We start from the raw sequence: 16,361 nt of genomic DNA, 5'->3' as shown, positions 1-16,361 counted from the left end.
ATAGAAATTCAATTTTGTTACCGACAAGAATTGATCAAAGTGGTAAGAGTCTTTATTCTTTTATGCATTTGGTCAGGGGTTTGATTATTGACTCATACGTACTGAGAAAATTCAGTTGAGAGAGCATAACCTATCTTGTGTGCCCCACTAAAGATAGTGAAAACTTAATATCAATATCATGATAATTCAAAAAAATAAAGTCAATTTTGTTGATCAATTCTAAAAAGATGTTTATATACAAAAAAAATTGGAGTTGAATATATCTGTATGTAAAAGGATATATTTTAGTAATATTTCTACACAAAATAGTTATATTAAATACATTATCTATATTTAAAAAATATATATAAACATGATAACAATGGCTTATATATACGTATATATATAAAGGACAAAGGTACGTAGTAGTAGTAGTCTATATACATATTTATTATTGAGCTTGACATTTTGCATAAGTAAGGAATTTAAAAACATCATCCTAGTTTTCTATGAAAATATATAGTGGATGAGATTGAAAACCAAAATTTTATATAAGTATCCATTTAATTAATACCACTATTTCTTTGGCAATATATATATATGATGCTTTTTTTTGGTTACATATATATATATATATATGTATGCTTGAAAAGGCATGAAATAAATTTATTAAAAAACAAAGGCACAAAATAAGCCAAAGAAAGGGTAACCAAAACAAAAATTATTAGTGATTAAATAAAACCAAACTATTAAACATTCGATGCATTGCATTTCTTTCTTGATTTAAAAAATTTCTCACTTTGCAAACAGTTCATAAGGTCGCACGGGCCATCATATCAAAAGGGTTGCAAAAAGAGAACCTCAAAAAATTCTTTTGTGAACTAACATAAAATTTTGTGCTACTGCATATAAAATCTGAGCTAAGTTTACGGGAACACTTGATATTGTTATTGATTGTCGAGCCGTTTTTGGTATATGATGAGATAATAATAGAGAAAAAATATATTACATATTGACAATTCGTTGTTTGCTTAATAAATATTTTTTAGCCGTAAAGAAATCAAATATTGACATATGCCAAGAATAGAAACTAACATCGTGTTTCCAAAGTAATGTACACATTAACAAAAGAATAATAAAGTTTCAACTTAGAAATTGTATTGTAGTGACCGAATCAAATGGTATTTAAAATTCTTATACTCATATTGGTATGTTTGTCACACTAACAAAGTACATATATACCATAGTAAGAAGTACGGTTGAATTATATTAATTTAATTTAATTAGCATGCTAAGGAACTTTGGATTAATAGGTAAAATATATAGTAAACGTGGCGGCAAAAATAGCTTATATTTGAATAAATAAATATAATTATTTCCATATATACAAATTCTTGAAACTTTGTTTACTTCATACATGACATTGCAGTAGCTGGCCGGCGGAGTCTAACAATGCATATATAATTAAATTTTTGTATCTCTATAGTTTTTGTCATTCTTAGAACAAAGTCCATTAATGTTCTCTTGTTATCTCAACTATATATATTTGTGACATTCTTATATGTTATCTCTTAATTTTGATATTATCATATCATATTCTTATATGTTACCTCTCTCAAGGTAATAATTCTCACAATATTAGGGTGATCATACATTTATTACATAAATGCAATGATTCAAAAACTCACTATTGTTTCAGAGCCGATTTCAATTCCTGGTGGGAATAATTTTTTACGAGATTTTACTTACTTTGTGGCCAAACTTTTTATTATCGGGACTCCCTTCCCCTGAGAACCAGAGGGTTAATACAAAAAAAAAAAATCTATATGTCTATCTTAGTTTAAAAAAATTGTGATCTTAACTAGCATTTCTTTTGTGGTACATCTTATATATAATTTTTTTATCTTTAACTATAATTAATTTCATGAATCTACAATATATTTAAATGTTTGTTATTTTGATTCAGCTCAAAATTGGAGGGGAGTAGAAAATAAGCAGCTTATAAGGAAAGAGGAAGAGAAAGAAAATGGTGGAGGAGACCAAAGTGGAGGGGACCTTGTCTCTTGATGCTGTTATAAAGGAAGCTGTTGATTTGGTATGTGAAATAAATAAGTAATTACAAAAAAAAAAAAAAAACAATGACGTGGTATGTTTGTCTAGCATAACTTTTTTTTTTTTTTTCAAATAGTTTAATATCTAAAATTTCAGCCTTAAAATGAATAAGTGGAATGTTTAGTGTTTGAATTCCGGCTCCAACATATAAAATGCAATATTCTTACCAATTAAGTTAAGATCACGGGTACGAAACAACATAAATATTTGTGATGCATATAAAATCCTGAACTACCTTTAAGACTAGTCTTTTATGTCCTTCATAATTTTCAGATGATTATTTGTGATGTTGATTAATTAGATATATAATTGATTAATCAGTTAGGAAATTATCTAGAAACTAATTAATTTGATTTTTCTATTTAAAAAAAAAGTTGAATTTCTTTTTGTTATCTTTTAAAATAAAAAATTTAATCAATAAACTTTGTGCCCCTTCTTTGTATTTCTTGAGTTCAAACTCAAAAAGATGAAGACGTGCAATGAAATCGGAAAAGAGTCAAACTAACATGTAACCTAAAGGTAGGGCTCATGTTAAAGTTTCTAAAATTAGAAATTTTGCATTAAATAATTTAAAAGTTTAACGTTTAAAATTTAACTAAATAGTGCACTAATTCTAAGAGAATTTTACTAAGTTTGACTTTCTAATATGTGCTCTTAGGGTAGATGTTAGCATTTCTCGTAGAAAAATGTGATGAAATTTTTAGAATATACCTGATGATTATTAATAAGGGTGAAGACTGTTAGAAATAGTTAGAGTTGGTTATTAGTAGTTACATGTTGGACTGCATTTGAAAGTTAAGAATTATTAAGCTTTGTTACGATCATTATATATAGCGTATCTTAAAAATATTGTAATCCATTCTTCGTTCGGTCGATTTAAAATAATCTATCGTTATATAAAAAATCGATCGATGAATCAATCTTTATATAAATTTATTTTTCTCTTTGTTAATTCTACCATGCTTCTCAACAAAGATCATTGTTATGCATTTGATAAACTTGGAATTTTTTGTATGTATATAGGAGAACATTCCTATTGAGGAGGTTTTTGATAATCTCAAATGCACAAAAGAAGGTTTAAGCTCTGAACAAGTACAAAATAGGCTTGATATGTTTGGATACAATAAACTTGAAGAAAAGAAGGTTAAAAGCCTAACTTAAGTGCTTATAGTTTCTTACCAAATTGTTGCTAATTCACTGATAGTTTATGTAACTGATAGTTTATGTAATTTTCATTTCTTGTACAGGAAAGTAAAATACTAAAGTTTTTAGGGTTTATGTGGAATCCTTTGTCATGGGTTATGGAAGCTGCTGCTATCATGGCCATTGCTATGGCACATGGAGGGGTAGATCATAATGGAAAGGTAAACCTTTTATTTCTTTTTTATTTTTTTATTTTTTATATTCCCATGGTTTTCCCTTAGGTCAATTAATCTACAAATTTAGTGTTGTCGATTGCAGATAGGAAAAATAACATTTTCTTTAAATTCTGCTACACTACAATGCTATAGCGCTACTATAACCGTTACTTAACAATTTATAATAAATCGTGAAAAATCATGTTTTTGGAATCCGACCTGCCGGTTCAACTAGGAACTGGTCAGTCCGCTGGTTGGCTCAACCACAGTGGGTTCTTAGTCTGTCAGAATCATATTGAATCGGGTTCAACTACAGTTCAATAGTTCATACTTTTTAATACTTATTTATTAGTCATTTGGTTTAACCGATTGAACCATGACCCGAAGGTTTCACCGGTTCGATCTTTTTAACATTGATTTCAACATTAATCAATAAAATTTTTGTTTCTCAGAACTGGTTGTTCACAAATTACTATCCATCATGCAGTAAAGTTTAATATAATAATTCCTTTATTCTGCAGAAGAAACGTGGAGATTATCAAGATTTTGTTGGCATAATTATTTTGCTAATTATAAACTCTACCATAAGTTTCATAGAAGAAAACAATGCTGGTAATGCAGCTGCTGCCCTTATGGCAAGATTGGCTCCAAAAGCAAAGGTTTTTCTTCTCTTCCAATGCCTTTGTTATTTTATCTTGTTCAATTCATAGTTCCTTTGAATTTTAATTAAATTTAATGTATAGGTACTTCGTGATGGAAAATGGAGCGAAGAAGACGCTTCAGTGTTGGTCCCTGGAGACATAGTTAGTATCAAGCTAGGTGACATTATTCCTGCGGATGCACGTCTCCTTGAAGGAGATCCTTTGAAGATTGATCAGGTAAAACTCATAAAAGTATTCTAAAATCGCTAATGCGCGACTCAAGTATCAAAACAAATGACATCAATGACTATGTTTTTGTTGTACTTTTAGTCTGCTCTTACTGGAGAGTCACTTCCTGTGACAAAACATCCTGGAGAAGGAGTATATTCTGGTTCAACCTGCAAGCAAGGAGAACTTGAGGCCATAGTCATTGCAACTGGAGTTCACACATTTTTTGGGAAAGCAGCTCATCTTGTCGAAAACACAACTCATGTTGGACATTTCCAGAAGGTTCATATATACAGAATGTATTGTTGTGTGAATGAATGTTTTCTGTCTCATGTAATATTTTCAGCTCATGACATGACATTGACATTTATAACAGGTTCTGACATCTATTGGGAATTTCTGTATCTGTTCAATTGCTATTGGAATGATTATTGAAATCATTGTGATATACGGCGTCCACGGATATGGATACAGAAATGGTATTGATAACCTTCTTGTTCTACTAATTGGTGGAATCCCTATTGCAATGCCAACTGTTCTTTCAGTTACAATGGCTATTGGTTCACATAAGTTGTCTCAGCAGGTTTGCAATGTTATACAATTAGTACATTGATTAACATTTTCCAGTAGCTTTTTAAAGATAAGAATTTATTATTGTCAAGCTTAAGTTTATCATATATAATCTTGTTGCAGGGTGCCATAACAAAGAGAATGACTGCTATTGAAGAAATGGCTGGCATGGATGTGTTATGTAGCGACAAAACAGGCACATTAACTCTTAACAAGCTTACAGTGGATAGGGAAATGATTGAGGTAAGACAGAATCTAACACATCAATTACTTGGACATAAATTTCATGTATGTTCACTTTGTTTCCCCTAATAATCATTAATATCTGGCAGGTTTTCGCCAAAGGTGTTGACAAGGATTTGGTTGTACTTATGGCTGCAAGAGCGTCGAGGATGGAGAACCAAGATGCAATTGATTGTGCAATCGTTTCAATGTTGGCAGACCCAAAGGAGGTACAAATTCAAATAAGTCTTACAACTTACGAGTTACATGATTGAAAATACTCAATCTTTTTGCTATTGTTTTTGCAGTTAATTTCAGAATCTTTATCAATTTGGTAGATGATAGTTTAATTAGTATCCTAGATTGAATATAAAAAATTTTCTTAACTAATTGTAGAATTCTTCCAAGTTTGTTTCCATCATCTGGTATAATTGAAACATGGTTAGTCTACTAATAGTCTTTTGGTTTCGCAAGGCACGAGCTGGAATAAAAGAAGTTCACTTCCTTCCATTCAATCCAACTGATAAAAGAACTGCACTTACATACTTTGATGCTGCTGGTACTATGCACAGGGTTAGCAAAGGTGCACCAGAGCAGGTAATACATAATCCATTCTCACTTTTCAGTTTTCAAGAACCATGCAACCTACCATAGTAACACAACACTTTGTATGAGCATTATTTAACTCTTCTCATATACTGTGTAGATTCTCAATCTTGCACATAATAAGGCAGAAATTAGCCAAAAGGTTCATGCAATGATTGACAGATTTGCAGAACGTGGACTTCGTTCTCTTGGGGTTGCAAGACAGGTTTATTTCCTTCTATGAATTCTTCATAAACTGAAAAGTGAATTATTGTGTATATTTTCCTCTTTAGCGCCGAAGTTTTTTTTTCTCCATATAGGTAGTACCTGAGGGAACTAAGGACAGTCCAGGAGGACCATGGGAGTTTGTTGCCCTTCTCCCTCTTTTTGACCCTCCTCGCCATGATAGTGCAGAAACAATCAGAAGAGCTCTTGATCTTGGTGTTAGTGTCAAAATGATCACCGGTATGTATCACTATTATTTGAATTTTAAGTTCATTTTGTGTATTGCAAATATCTTAGATGGCATAATATGGCATTTGAAATGCTGATTTAATGATAAGTTGTACTGATGCTATAAAAAAAACTTTCAGGTGATCAACTTGCAATAGGAAAGGAAACAGGAAGGCGTCTAGGGATGGGGACTAACATGTATCCTTCATCGTCACTGCTTGGCGAAAATAAAGATCAATTAGGTTCTGTCTCCATTGATGATCTCATTGAGAATGCTGATGGTTTTGCTGGTGTCTTTCCTGGTAAGCCAAGCAAGCAGTGATCTTAGCACATAGGAACTCTAAGTTAATGTCTTAATCTAGTGTCTTATTCAATTTCTGATAATACGTGTTTACCGCAGAACACAAGTATGAGATTGTGAAGAGATTACAAGCTAGAAAGCACATTTGTGGGATGACTGGTGATGGAGTGAATGATGCACCTGCCTTAAAGATAGCTGACATAGGTATTGCAGTAGCAGATTCTACAGATGCTGCTCGAAGCGCTTCTGACATAGTGCTGACAGAACCTGGTTTGAGTGTCATCATAAGTGCAGTTTTAACTAGCCGTGCAATTTTCCAGAGAATGAAAAACTACACAGTAATTCCAAGACTATGAAATCTTCAATTTCTGTTCTTTTTAGGGACATTTCTATTATTTCTTAATGTGACAACAATTCATTATTTTTTAATTTTTACTTTCTCTTCCTTTACAGATATATGCTGTATCTATCACTATTCGTATTGTGGTAAGTTTTTTGTGCATATATATATATATATATATTGATAGTTTTCAACAAAGGACCAGGATCATCAACCTTTTTCTCATTTTCAATTTGTTTATCATTTCAGCTGGGTTTCATGTTACTTAACGCCTTTTGGAGTTTTGACTTTCCACCCTTTATGGTTCTTATCATTGCCATTCTCAATGATGGTAATACTCACTACTTTCTAGCACCTTAATCTCAAATCTCTAAAATTTGAGGGTCTATTTTCTTTCTTCGTTCCTAACTTTTTAGCATTTTTATTTAATAGGAACCATCATGACAATATCTAAAGATAGGGTTAAGCCTTCTCCACTTCCAGATAGTTGGAAGCTTAGTGAAATTTTTGCAACTGGAGTTATTCTTGGTACCTATCTGGCTCTAATGACAGTGATCTTCTTCTATATAATCTTTGAAACAAACTTCTTTCCTGTAAGGATCTTCCTTCTAATCTTTTAAGACCACTATTTTTTGTCTTTTATTTTTCCTCTTTCTTACAATGAATGATATGAATCATGATAATGATTTTTTTTGGTGCAGGACCGTTTTGGTGTGACCCACATCCGCACCAATTTTCATGCTCCTGTAACTCATGAAATGAAAGGGATGTTTGCTTCTGCTGTCTATCTTCAAGTCAGTACCATTAGTCAAGCTTTAATCTTTGTGACACGGTCCAGGGGTTGGTCCTACACAGAAAGACCTGGTCTTTTGCTTGTTTTTGCCTTTATTGTTGCTCAGCTGGTACTGCTTTTTTCTAACCTTGTTGCATTGTTCAAACTTGATTATAAAATCAAGTGGACTTTTCTATGGAGAAAGCCTCACTAAGTCACTATCTCATTTCACTGTATTCCCAGGTTGCAACTTTCATATCAGCATATGCCAATTGGGAAATTGCTGGAATCAGAGGCATAGGAATGGGCTGGGCATTAGTCATTTGGTTGTTCAACATTGTAACTTATGTGTTTCTTGACCCTTTAAAGTTTGCTGTTGCTTATCAACTAAGCGGAAGGGCTTGGAATCTGGTGGTAAACCAAAGAGTGAGTACTATGACTGAACTTAAATAAACTTAAAGAGGATAAAATATGGTTGGACTATATGTAAAGTCTATTTAAAAATTACACTGTCAGTGTATTTGGTTGGGTTTTCAAGATTCATAAAGAATGATAATGTACTAATATAGCTTCTTGTTTGTTCAAATTAACAGACTGCATTCACCAACAAAAATGATTTTGGTAAAGAATCTCGTGAGGCTGCATGGGCTGCTGAGCAGAGAACCTTGCACGGTCTTCGCTCTTTTGAGTCAAAAGGGTTTGCAGAGAAGCACAACAACCATAGAGAAATAAATACAATGGCAGACGAGGCTAAGAGGCGAGCAGAGTTAGCAAGGTCTTTGTTCATCTTCAAACTGTTTCATAGTTTTATTTTATCAAACCATGATTTTCCTTCTTACCCTAATTATCTTCCTCACGATGCAGGTTGAGAGAGCTTCACACACTGAAAGGAAGAGTGGAATCGTTTGCCAGGCTAAGGGGTTTGGACGTTGAGACCATGAATGGGCACTACACTGTCTAAAATCTTATGATTTTTATCTATCATCGTTCTGTCATGTGACACTCTATATATATATATATATATATATATATATATATATATATATATATATATATATATATATATATATATATATATATATATATATATATATATATATATCTGTATTATGTCCGTTTCTCGTTTCATATTATAGGGCTATACTTCAATAATGTATCTGTTCATTACATTTCTGTGTGCTTTTCACACAAAAAATTTATTATAGTTTGCTATTTTTTTCTTCTTTCACTTCTTTTGCTATTGTACCTATTTTGTGTTACAACTTAAAATTTTATTATTTGCACAAATCAATCACTCTTCAGAAATGCTAAATCTTTATTTGTAAACTTATTCTCAGTGTTGTCAGAAAACATGCAAGGAAAATCTAATATACAAGACATCAAAAATCAAAATAATAAACAATCATTTTTCTTCTATTAGAGCTGTAAAAAATTTACCAAAACTCCTGCTTCTTGCCTTGAGATATGAGAACAACTCTCTCACATAGCTTTGTAGCTCATAAAGTAATTGAACAGAGAGGATCTCTCTGGGCATGACTTATCCAGTAACGTCTTCAAATCTATCTCTCTTATCTTCTCAAAGAGCTCACTTTCATGAGGCTTCGGCACTTGCTGATGCACATAACATATTTAAGAAGGCCTGAGCAAGTAATCTAGATAAGCAGTCTTAAAATGGAAAGGCTAAGGAGAAAACATTCACATACCACTTTCAACCACAATATGTAACTCGCAGAATATGTAGCTTGTGCTTGGAAATCCCCATAATCATCATCAGCAGAAGTTGAGGCATGAAGGAGACATAATTCATTCTGCAGAAAGGTTCCAAAGTCATGATACTTGCTAGTTGCCTCCTTGGAATGGTAGGATTCATCACTAGAAACAGTTGGAAAACTATTTATCCAGCACATGGAAAGAAAGCGACGATGAAGCCATAGAGCCTGTTTAAAATGAAAAATATTACCCATCTAAAACAGTTTACTATAGTAGAAAAACATACTGTATTCAGGGAACCATAAATGCAATTGTGGCTTGCATATAGACTTGGGATGAGACCATTATAGCTAAAATGAAGATGAAGCACTTGCACTTGTAGAGTTGTATGAGTTGAATGATTTTCTGGAAAGTAGGGTAAATTTATAATCATGATAATAGTACAAAATACCAAAGAGTCCCAACTCCAAACAGCAGTGCAGAGCAATCTCTGATAAAAGTTGAAAACGGTTCAATAAGTTATCACCTCTTCAACTTAAAATCTATGTTTTTGGTCCCTCTGTTTTCATAACCATAAAATAAAAATATAAAAATCCCCAAGTTTGAACTTTCATATTGACTTCTATAGCATTTTCGTCTTGGCAACATTGATCTTAATTTCTTGCTGACTTTTAACAGCATAGCATTCAATTCTATACAATAGTACAGGTCTTATAAGTGTGCGGTAGAATTTTCCTTTACTTTTAAATACCTAAAGCATTCATTTCATCCACCTTGCTTGGGATCCTATGATTAATATCTCCCTTAATCTCATTGTTTAGTATAATGGATCTAAGATACTTAAAAGACGAGACATGGTATGGTTATTATGGCATGCTCTCTAATTTTCATCTTGAAGTTGTTGGGATTCAATATTTTATTGACATACTGATCACATACAACAATTTCATGAATTCAAAAACCCACAGATAATGAAGATATTATTTATAATGGCTCTAGCCGATCCATGTATCACTTTAGCCTAATAAGTAATAATGATAGCGATAAATGATAAATTAGTAATTAATGATTATAATTAATAATAAACATACAAAGGCCACCTACCTCTCTTCCGACGTAACGCTTTATCAATATTTCATTCCAATCAAGTTCGTCCTGACAAATCATAACTGTCACAATCAAAGGTCTGGCTTCAATCATAGGCCCTTCAGACAAGACTTAAAATCAAGAGTACATCGGATCATATACTAAAAATGAAAATAAATGAGTAGGACTATTACCTTCACTGCTTGGACAATATCAGCATTATGACCATAAGATGCAGTTTCTTCTACGTAACTTCGGTCCTCCATAATTTTCTGCAGTAGCTGCTGCAATATGATGGATGTTATGATTGTCAAGAGAGCTAAATCTCAACTCAAGCACATCAAATAACGTGTACAAAACAGTCTTCTTACTCAAAAGATATATAAATCGTGTAAACTATAACAATCAGTATCTGGTTCAAACAACTAAATCAAAACTTACTCTGCGATAATGAAAGCAACAATTATCGGAAACATGCAGTGCAGCCCAACTTCTGGATTTCTTCATCTCAGATAGCACCTAAATAACCACATCTTTAATTAGACTCCATGAAAGCCATTAATCAAATCATTGACAAGACATGTTTCATTTGGAGTGAATAAGTATTGTATATTTAATTATGACATAATTCCACTTTTATTTTCACTATAATTTTAAGTAATTCATAATGAAAAATAGTTTATGATTTTTTGGATTAAATAGCTCAGCTTAACTCGATTTGGACTGACCAAAGTTACTGGTCAGGTAGGGGCAAGCCCAGGTGAGTCCAACACAATGTTATTGGGCCAAATTAAACACAATTTGATCCAGAATTATACTGTGATACTTACAAGATACAATTTGCAAAAATAAAAATACCATTGATCAATACCTGTTCATTGGTCATGTATGAGATTAACCAGCAACGATGATTCCATGCACGATAATTCATCTTTGATCTCTGAAAATGAAAGGGGTAAAAATGAGGAATAATGGGTGTTTAACTCAAAATATGCTGGTTTGTTTGATATGTAAGCCCTTATATCTATGGCAAGGTGAAGCATTACATATATCAAGTAAAATCAACAGCAGATGTCTTGTTTTTTGGCCCTCTATCTTTTCCCTTCAGTGATATGATGTTTTGTAGACTATTTAATGTTTTCAATGCAAAATAAAATGGACTGACACATCAAACGTGTTAAATAGAAAATGTAAAATGATATATATATATATATATATATATATATATATATATATATATATATATATATATATATATATATATATATATATATATATATATATATATATATATATATACACACACACACACAAATGCTACTATATAGTATATATATAGTAACAATTATCCTTCACTTGGGTAAGAAAATCAATCAACTAAATGAACATTAGAAAAAGTTTCCAATTGAACTGAACTTAGACCTCAGCTATTTTTTCCACCAGCTCAGATTCTTTTCCCAAAATCTCTTTGAAATTTGAACAGTTTGCAGAGATTGACTTGATCACCCATCGCCTAGATAAAATACTTGTATGCATTAGATGGTTATTAATGTTCCAAAACCTTAGGATCAATTGGTATTTAAAACATTTATCAAAAGAAAAATCAGTATTCAAAATTCGAATGTATATAGTACTCCTCTGAAAAATATTTATCCTGCATACCTATGACTCCAAGCTTGTTCACTTTTGGGTGAGCACGAGAGCACAAGTTCTGAAAGTCGAAGTTCATCTACAAACATTGAGATCTGCTTCTTCTTGGACACTAATAACTTTCTGCAATATGCACACAGAGAAACAGAGATTTTTAAGAAATATCTAATTTCTAGCAATTTTTTCTATTTTTGTATGTTTTCTTTCCTTACATTAATGATGTTTTTAAACAAAATATAAAGTTACAAAATCACAAGATCTCCAAACAAATCACACTAATGAAATAAGCTCAATACGAGAAATTCCCACTAATGATGTTTTTACGAACCAATCCATAATTTCTAATATGTGGTGAAATATATTTATTGTTATTGGGGTGCGGAAAGAGCTAAGGAGAGAAAGGCATAAAATAACAATTGAACGAGCTGTGTCAAAAAATAAAAATAAAATTGAACAAGCTTAGGAGGTCTAAGAGGATGTCAAAACATTGAAGGAGAAGCACTTTAATACCTATCTCTAAGAACAAAGGTGACATATAACTAATCTAACTTATGGTGTTGACTTACAAATGTCAATAACATCATATAGAAAATATCAGTAGAGAAGAAGATAACCTGCAATTCCAAGCAGTTATAAAATCACAGCTTAGCAGTAGAAGAGACTTGCTGTGTCTCAAAAGTATGTTTTCAAGATGGTCATGGGATGCTAAAGCAGGTAAACAAATCCCAACTTTGTCAGATTGATTGCCACACATCTTGTATTGTTTAAATGCCGTAAAAAATGCATGTTTAGCTGCTTTATATAACGGTAGAAGTACATGAGTTGAAATTCCCAATTTATGATCTCTGTTCCAGAAGCATAGTTTCTCAAGCTTGGAATATTGGTCAGAGCTTGCTATCCTGTCTGCTGATTGATGGATAGCTTCATCAGATAAATTTGCTGAAATGCCAGATTCTTCATTTAACAAGGAAAACTGGGATGGATGAATAAACCCCAGCTCATCACTGGATCCAAAAGCATAAGGGAAAACATCTTTAGAAGAATCAATAATTTTTAGGTAAATCAAGCAACAAACAATCAAGATTTACCTAAAGGAAGTGGTTGCTAACAGGGTGTTATACTAACAATCAAGGTTATATCTAAACATTTTTGTGTTACCCATAGACTTCTTAGAGTGAAATTCACAGATGTTTGCTAAATAAAAATTGGCATATTTTTTATACAAACAAAAAATACTACTATCAAACATCTATGATGAACATGTTAAAGCGAGAAGAGAAGACAGCACAGTATTTTGATTAACATAAACACAGGTTCAAGACATACAGAAGCATATTGTGTTGCGGCACCAAGTCCAACAGATAAACTAAAGAAAACAAAATGGATTGTAAAAAGTATCCCTTCCAAATTTTGAGCAACTACTTTGGCTTTCTAATCATTTTGAATGACATTCAAAAGGATGATCCCACACTTTTCACAAAAGTAGAATGTTAAGAGAATACCAAGTATATAGCAACATACTAAATTTTTCACAAGTTTAGAGGTAGTTCATAGACTTGATGAACAATATGTTTTATCTCAAAACATCACGTAGCGAGTTGTAAAATGAAAAACACAATTCTTTAGAAATAAGTCAAAAATCAAAGCCCATTTCCGCAATGTGTGAGCTATAAAATAAGACCTGACACTGATGGCAAGTAAAACGGGGGTATTCAGACAGAGATAATACTGTCATGAAAGTGTTTGATAGTGAACATAAATAATTAAAACAATCAAAATTAGACAAACCAATTAAATGGAAATAACAACTCCATTCTTCATTTTATTCGTTTCAACCATATCAAAGGCAACTTCCCAATTTGTTGATATCGTACAAGGTAGGTTCAGTGCCAAATGCCACAAAACCCACAAGTTTCTGAATCAACAATCAGGGTGATCACAATATTAGTTTGTGTACAAAATCATTAAACCTTACATTAGAGCATCAGATTCAAGGATATCCTCCAGCTGATTCAAGAGATCCGTAGCCTTTCCATAAGAATTAGACTCTTCACTCATGTTTTCTGTTTTGACTGATGCAACAAGCACCAACTTCAAAGAACAAGTAAAAACATTGGAAGGAATCAATTTCCAAAAAGGGGAGTAAATTTTAAAAAAATAAATTGAAATAGTAAAATTAAATAAAACAAGCACACAAGAGAAAGTAAGACAAGGACTTTATTGTGCAACTATATTCCAGCACATCCTATAGGAAAAAGAAAGAATCTCACACTCCTATAGTCTTGCCTAACATATTTAAACAAAAATTCAGGAACATTTTATATAGATTTCTCACAATATCTTGCATTCATTAAACAAAACAAAATAAACTCAAGAGTAATCAAGTAAGTACATATCTCCATGTGAAAGTGAGTCAACATTATATAAAATTAACGGCCCTATTAATATGTGCTTATGCTCAATAGGAGTAGTAACCTAATTACTATGTATGTATAAGCTATTCCTATAACAAAAGATAAAGTAAAGTCAAATTGGAGAGCTTATGGACATGTCGTAAGCTGCTTCCATAAGCTCTCCAGACAGTCTCATAATTGCTTATGCTAGTAGATATATACAAATAAGCCCATACAAAAACAATTTTATTCATAAACACTTAATATGACAAGCACTTGTACTGTAAGCTGCAAATAAGTTGATTATCCAAACAGGGCCTTAATCATCCACAACTAAAGCATATTTTTTTTCATACAATTCAGACACAACTGAAAATAGGGAAATTAAAAAAACCAAACTTTACACTGAAGCAGATTATTAGCCTGCAAAAGCTAATACATTTACTATGTTAAAGGAAGAGTTGGCATTTTATCAAACAGATAATGGGCAACAAAAACTTCATAAACTTCTAATATTATATACATTGATTTGATCTTCAAAACTGATTATTTATAAATCTTAGCATAAAAATTCACGGAAATTAAAAACAAAAATGCTAATAATAATTACCAAAGAGTTCTGGGTTCAGTGAATAACAAGAAGACACTTCAACGCAACCATTAACGGAAGATGTTTGGATTCGGATCGGAATTAGAGGAAAATGTGGGAATATTAAAAATGGAAAATGGATGGAAAATGTTAACACTCTGTTTGGTTATGAGGGAGTTTGAGAAGAAAGAAAAGAAGAGAAAGAAAGAAGTAAACCGTTGTTGGGTTGGGTTGGATTAACTTCTCTGTCTTTCCAAGTGGACCCAAACCAATAAAAGAAGGAAAATTGCTTAATAGGTCCTCTAAAATTGCTATTTAGTCCTCTATTTTCAAGCTTATTTTAATTTCGGGTGTGTTTGTTTCATGAATGTAAAAATTAATCTCGGGATTAACTTTCCCAGAATCATAATAGTGGGAACTCTATTCCAAGGAATTTTACAAAAAAAAGGGTTTGGTTAGGATGTCCATGTACGTGGGTACAAAAATTTTCTAGGAACAATTTGTTGTTGGGAATAATTTTGAAATTCCTTCTAACAAACATGAGAATAAATACTTCTAATATCACATTTGTGGGAATCCACTTTGTAACCATGAAACTAGTTTATGGGGGCATCTCAGTTAAAATAAGTTTTATGCTTCATTTATGAAGAATCTTCACTAAGTTTGTACGTGTTTATGAAGAATTTAAATGAGCGAGTTTTTAGTAAAGTTGAGATGTTGAAGCTATTTCTTTTTTAAATCCTCTAGTTTCGAGAAGAAGAGGTCTCAGTAATCAAAAGTTCCGACAAAGAATTGTTTCCATCATAAATCAAACTCATGTTTAAAGATCATAAAACTCTGCGAGATTCTGCGGGTTTTTTTTTTGTATATGTCTTTATTGAAAATATGCACCTATGTGTTTTACTTTTTCTCGGAGTTAAATTTTTTTTTGGTCTTTATAAGTATTTCAAATTTCATTTTTAGTTCATGTAAAACAATTTAGCAAATTTTGAAGTGCAAAAAAGATTTTCCATCACAACTTTCAATCCCTATTTTAAAATCAACTCATATGTATTTTTCGAATTTTTAATTGGTAGATAGCAAATTTCAAGTGGTACACTCTTCCCACCCCTTTTACATTTTGTCTTCCATTAGTCCTCAATATACAACCAGCGCACCTTGCACAAAAACTCATCACAGGCCATTAAGTGCAGTTGTTTTGTTTAAACTAAAGCTGAATGAAATATAGGGCGTTCGTTGTGGAAAATCTACTCAAATAATCATTCTGTTGAGATTCAACAATAAATATATGTATATAAATCAATGTGTTAAGATTTTGGATGAAAGTGTAGTGTCAAAACTATTTATGATTGTGCTTAATCCAATATGTTAA

General features: G+C 32.0%; 2 protein-coding genes across 4 annotated transcripts; one reads left to right on the top strand and one right to left on the bottom strand.

The window, feature by feature from the left end:
• The first annotated feature begins 1,500 nt into the window (after positions 1 to 1,500).
• LOC123883412 (plasma membrane ATPase 1) lies at positions 1,501 to 8,564 on the top strand. The gene is made up of 22 exons (XM_045932205.1): positions 1,501 to 1,599; positions 1,946 to 2,074; positions 3,115 to 3,234; positions 3,339 to 3,455; positions 3,971 to 4,108; positions 4,193 to 4,327; positions 4,421 to 4,600; positions 4,695 to 4,901; positions 5,012 to 5,131; positions 5,221 to 5,340; positions 5,585 to 5,707; positions 5,817 to 5,921; positions 6,016 to 6,160; positions 6,289 to 6,450; positions 6,549 to 6,787; positions 6,903 to 6,935; positions 7,039 to 7,120; positions 7,222 to 7,382; positions 7,491 to 7,691; positions 7,805 to 7,987; positions 8,155 to 8,336; positions 8,426 to 8,564. Exons 2-22 carry the CDS (start codon positions 2,006 to 2,008, stop codon positions 8,520 to 8,522), a joined length of 2,919 nt encoding a protein of 972 aa, XP_045788161.1. The 5' UTR covers positions 1,501 to 1,599; positions 1,946 to 2,005; the 3' UTR covers positions 8,523 to 8,564.
• Positions 6,599 to 15,245, bottom strand: LOC123883411. Of its 3 annotated transcripts, XM_045932203.1 has the most exons (12): positions 15,011 to 15,244; positions 13,983 to 14,101; positions 12,622 to 13,011; positions 12,020 to 12,130; positions 11,780 to 11,870; positions 11,229 to 11,297; positions 10,799 to 10,876; positions 10,552 to 10,641; positions 10,376 to 10,426; positions 9,265 to 9,498; positions 8,999 to 9,172; positions 6,599 to 6,716 (listed from the first exon to the last, which is right to left on the bottom strand). In XM_045932203.1, the coding sequence occupies exons 2-11, from the start codon at positions 14,063 to 14,065 to the stop codon at positions 9,041 to 9,043; spliced, it is 1,329 nt and encodes a 442-aa protein (XP_045788159.1). In that variant the 5' UTR covers positions 14,066 to 14,101; positions 15,011 to 15,244; the 3' UTR covers positions 6,599 to 6,716; positions 8,999 to 9,040. The 3 variants fall into 3 exon arrangements, with proteins under 3 accessions (XP_045788159.1, XP_045788160.1, XP_045788158.1); XM_045932204.1 differs by lacking the exon at positions 6,599 to 6,716 and having other exon boundaries at positions 8,853 to 9,172; positions 10,552 to 10,638; positions 13,983 to 14,098; positions 15,011 to 15,245; XM_045932202.1 differs by lacking the exon at positions 6,599 to 6,716 and having other exon boundaries at positions 8,853 to 9,172; positions 13,983 to 14,098; positions 15,011 to 15,243.
• Between the last annotated feature and the right edge of the window lie 1,116 nt (positions 15,246 to 16,361).

Source organism: Trifolium pratense, linkage group LG5 (assembly GCF_020283565.1).
Source record: "Trifolium pratense cultivar HEN17-A07 linkage group LG5, ARS_RC_1.1, whole genome shotgun sequence".
Lineage (NCBI taxonomy): Eukaryota > Viridiplantae > Streptophyta > Magnoliopsida > Fabales > Fabaceae > Trifolium > Trifolium pratense.
The sequence above is the reverse complement of the archived record's forward strand: the minus strand, read 5'-3'. Positions and strand labels throughout refer to the sequence as shown.

Bases quoted from the DNA above. Each gene is read 5' to 3' on its own strand.
- LOC123883412 (XM_045932205.1), top strand. From the start codon at position 2,006: ATGGTGGAGGAGACCAAAGTGGAGGGGACCTTGTCTCTTGATGCTGTT. The intron at 4,328-4,420 runs GTAAAACTCATA...TTGTACTTTTAG, and splicing joins ATCCTTTGAAGATTGATCAG to TCTGCTCTTACTGGAGAGTC. The intron at 5,341-5,584 runs GTACAAATTCAA...TGGTTTCGCAAG, and splicing joins TGTTGGCAGACCCAAAGGAG to GCACGAGCTGGAATAAAAGA.
- LOC123883411 (XM_045932203.1), bottom strand. From the start codon at position 14,065: ATGAGTGAAGAGTCTAATTCTTATGGAAAGGCTACGGATCTCTTGAAT. The intron at 10,877-11,228 runs GTATTGATCAAT...GTGGTTATTTAG, and splicing joins CATACATGACCAATGAACAG to GTGCTATCTGAGATGAAGAA. The intron at 9,173-9,264 runs GTATGTGAATGT...TATGTGCATCAG, and splicing joins ACATATTGTGGTTGAAAGTG to CAAGTGCCGAAGCCTCATGA.